The following is a 4,202-nucleotide window of genomic DNA, read 5'->3' as shown; positions in this document are numbered from 1 at the left end:
AAGAGTGATTTGAACACAAAGGTAGAAAGGGAGGGTGAGAGGGGTGGAGGGCAGTGCTGGGAAGGGCAACAGGCAAAGCATCTATAGGAACAAGAGGTCACAAAAGCTAATCCAGGTCATAGGATAAGAACCCATAGTCCCTGATTAAACTAAAAGTTTTGCTGCCTTCTTCATCATTAAAACTTCTTTGTGATGGGTTATCTCTATGCTGATCACAACTGGTCTATGTCAAACCAGGAGACAGCTCCTCCCATGTTTGTTACGCTTACTTAAGGCCAGGCAAAATGTGCTTCCCTAGAGAACCATGCTACGTTAATTTTTTTTTTTTTTTTTTTTGCCCCCCAGGTTTAAAGGAAGCAAAAAGGATGATTTGCTGGGAGTTTCCTACAACAGGCTGATACGGATAGACATGGCCACTGGGGACCCCATCACAACCTGGAGATTCTCCAACATGAAGCAGTGGAATGTGAACTGGGAGATACGCCAGGTAAAACTGGAACTGCCCTCTAGGCTCAATTCCTACACTTCCCTCATCTGAAGATGTTCTCCCATCAGATTGTTGTAAACCTGAAAAGAGATCACCAAAGTGACTCTGAAGGTTATTAAATAAACCCCTCAGATGACTTGATATTAGGTTGTGAATGGGCAGGGAATAAAAAAAGAAAATCAGGCTTGAAGCATGGTGGTAGCTGGAAAACTAACTCTGCAAAAGCAGCCCTTGCTGAACACCAAAGCTGATACTGCCTTCCAAATGGCAAGCTCTTCAATACCTGAGTCTGTAAGAGGATAAAATATGGAGCTTCACTTTGTCATTTTTACAGAGGTGCTTTTGATCCTGGAAATGTTTCCTTGATACAGTCAAGTTTTGCCCAGGATGAGAGTAATTGGAGGGTAACACTTTAAGCCACTTTTGAGAGTCCTTGTCTGTGGGACCTGACATAATTTAGAGCAGTCTGAAGGCAGCTTTAACGAATCCCTAGTTACCAGGGATGCCAGGAATGACAGAAATGCCTCAGCTCTTCCCCCCTCCCTCCAGCAATGCTTCTTTTGCCAGGACCTGAGAGGGAATGGTGTAGAGATCCTCACATCTGCAAGCTCCTGAGGGATTTAACTTGCACAAAAGCACAGCCCCCCGGGTAGCCAGTTTAGCTTGATTTTCAGTGGCATCACACCACTGGAGAAGCAGGAGCCTGAATTTGGCTCTAAAATCTCACTTAAATTCAGCATTTGGCACAGATGGGTACTAAAAAGCAACAACATTCTCTTATTCATTTGCACACAGACCCAAATAGCATCGTTACTGCTGCTTGCACCCTTCCCACTCCTTCACTTCAAAGTTAGAAACTTCCCCAAATACCTTCAGATCAGGGGTGCCAATTGTACTACCCGTGGGACTGGGAATTCAGGGGCAGGGCCTGCTGCCAAGTCCTGGGAACAGAGCCCAACAAGGGGCATGTGTCAGTGGCTGGGAGCAAACGATGGCTGCATTAACCCCTGCAGCCACTGCCACCACTTGCCCCGTCACTGCTGCATGTGAGGAGCTTCACCGTACAAAATGCCCAGTGGGCTGGGTGAGTTTGACACCTCCTTTTAAACTTGATTTGCTAAGCAGCTTGTTCCTGCTATAAAACATGTAGGTGTAATGTTGCTGTAGCCATGGTGGTCCAAGGAATATGTGAAGAGCAAGATTTGTTTGGTAATAACTTTTATTGGACCAACTGTATAGAGATGTTAGACAAGCCTAAGGGCACAAGATGCCTCAAGTGACCTGAGGAAAAGCATTTGTCTAACATTTCTCTGAACTAGACAGTCAGTCCCAGGAAAGGTACTACCAAACAAATCTTGCGTCTCTAAAAAAACATGTAGCAGACTTTGACCACAAGAGGTCCCTATCTGAACAGGAAAAAAAATCCTTACTGTAGACCAGGTTTTTTGGGTAAATGTGGTATCTTTTATTAGACCACTGTAGACCAGTGGTTCTCAACCTTTTTTGTACCAGGACCCATTTGTAAACATTGAGGGCCAGTCCTGACCTAGTAAATAGTTTAAGCATAAAACAGCCCCCCGGCCCTGCTGGTGCCTCTTGTTCCCAGCCCACAGCCTTTCACCCCTCCAGCCCTGCTGGTGCTTCTCACTGCCAGCCTGCTGCCCCCCGGCCCCAGTCCCACACTATGTGGGGCAGGGTGTGGATGTGTGAGGCATGAAGAGTGGGTATGTGGGGCTTGGGGGAGCACATGCCCCCCCTATTTATGTGCCCACAACAGGCATGGGGCTGCAATCTAGCCGGACTGGCATGGGCAGGAACCACCTCTGGAGCCCAGTGGGCAGGACCCAGCACAGGAGAGTGGAGCAGGACAGCAAGATTTGCTGCTGCTGCTGCTGCCAGGATCCCTGCACCAGCTGTGCTGCCAGCAGCATGAGCAGTAATGGAAGGCAGGGGGTGGTCTGTGCTGCCCCCACCTCCTCACACCACCAGCCACTCGTGTACCAGGCTGCAGCTCTACTGCAGCTCTTTAACGGAGAAAATCCATGTTTTACCATGGCAAACGGAAAACTTAGACCATTGTTTATTAGTATGCATATCGTTAACATATGGTGAAGTACAAGCAGCATCTGTTTTTCCTCAAAAATGTATGCAAAATACGATCCATTTTTAAAGTTTATTCATGACCCTTTCATATATTCCACGACCCACAGGTTGAGAAACACTGCTGTAGACGCAATAATCTTTTCTTTGCCCTCCTCTTATTAGTAGCTACTTGGTTATTTAGATATTATTGGTCCAGCCATATTAGGCTCAAACTAATCTACAGATTCAGGCGGTTACTGAGGCAATAACATGCATTTTTGTTCTTGATTTTGCACCATGTGTTCTCTCCTTAGGTGGCAATCGAGTTTGATCAAAACGTGTCTATTGCCTTCACGTGCCTGAGTGCGGATTGCAAGATTGTCCATGAATACATTGGGGGCTACATCTTTCTGTCAACCCGCTCTAAAGACCAGAATGAAACTCTGGATGAGGACTTGTTCCACAAATTAACTGGAGGTCAGGAGTGAGGGAAAGTCAGCTAAGCTTTTTGGTGTTGGCAGAAAGGCAAGAAGATAAATAAAGTTCTCTCTCTGACTGTTGCTTTTGCTGGCTGGGGGAACAACATAAAAAGTATCCTTGTCCTGTCATAAAACTGGAATATTTCCAGGGCGATGTGTTAAATATTCAAACAGAGGTCAATGAGCTGGAATAAGGCAACTCTGTGACTGACATCAAGGAAATAAGACTTCCTTGTTTGCCTTTATGCTCTTTAAAGATTTCTCTCAAGTCTTCATAGTTGATGGTTCCCAGTCTATCCAATTAATTCAGAAGACCTTTTATTAGCATCCTGAACAAGGAATTTGAGGAGGGGAGGCCACACACTTTGGTCTCTGTAGATCTGTAACTCCCACTTATTTCCCTCTGGCTAACATATCTCAGGATTAATATACCTAAAACTGAATAAATTTGAAATTTGTATTACTAGAACAAAATACTACCTGTTGTGTGCATATTACAATTCTCTCTAAGCTGCTTCACATGTGGAATTATCAACCCAAGCATCCAATAAAGATTCAGCCTGAAAACACATATTGTTCTTGCTTGTGCAAGTGCAGTTCCCTTAAGGTCAAAAGACTATCCTTATGCATAGAGTATAGTACAGGCATAAATCTAGGTAGGGCTGGATCCAAAACATTTATCTTTTGAGGAATACCCTGGAGGGTTTCAAGAGGAGACTAGACAGTCAACTCGCTGGGGTCACCTAACCCCAGTTGTCTTCCTGTCTAGAGTAGGGGGACTGGACCTGATGATCTGCAAGGTCTCTTCCAGCCCCTAACAATCTATGAATCTATGAATATTTTAATTTCTCTGTCAAAAGAATTGATTTAGTGGTTATTTTTATATTATTTATATGTAAGAAAAAGCCTGTAAACATACTTCCTTGCTGATTTCTGTCAATTTATGAATGCAGTATTAAATCCCAAAGGAAAGATATGACATCATCTCAATAGAGGTGGGACTTTAATTACCCATGGAAATTCTGGTACTCAGATCCATAATGCTGAACCCCTCTGACTTGGATTTGAAGAAACTAATCTTAGCGGTACTAACCAAAATTCTTCACAGAAAGGAATGGCGCAGTGCAGTTACTGGTTATAACCCCATGGACTTC

The 4,202-nt window shown here is 44.4% G+C and overlaps 1 protein-coding gene across 2 annotated transcripts in view; it reads left to right on the top strand.

Annotated features, from left to right (window-relative positions):
* Nucleotides 1-3,603, top strand: part of FERMT1 (fermitin family member 1) — a 34,485-nt gene extending 30,882 nt beyond the window's left edge. For both annotated transcript variants that reach the window (XM_006015440.2, XM_006015439.1), the window contains exons 15-16: nt 346-487; nt 2,884-3,603. In XM_006015440.2, coding sequence (XP_006015502.1) covers nt 346-487; nt 2,884-3,057 — 316 coding nt within the window. In that variant the 3' untranslated portion in view covers nt 3,058-3,603. The remainder of the gene's footprint in view (nt 1-345; nt 488-2,883) is intronic.
* The last annotated feature ends 599 nt before the right edge of the window (nt 3,604-4,202 follow it).

This window comes from Alligator sinensis, unplaced genomic scaffold, assembly GCF_000455745.1.
Source record: "Alligator sinensis unplaced genomic scaffold, ASM45574v1 scaffold140_1, whole genome shotgun sequence".
Taxonomy (NCBI): domain Eukaryota; kingdom Metazoa; phylum Chordata; order Crocodylia; family Alligatoridae; genus Alligator; species Alligator sinensis.
Note: the sequence above shows the minus strand (reverse complement) of the source record. Positions and strands in the feature narration are given on the sequence as shown.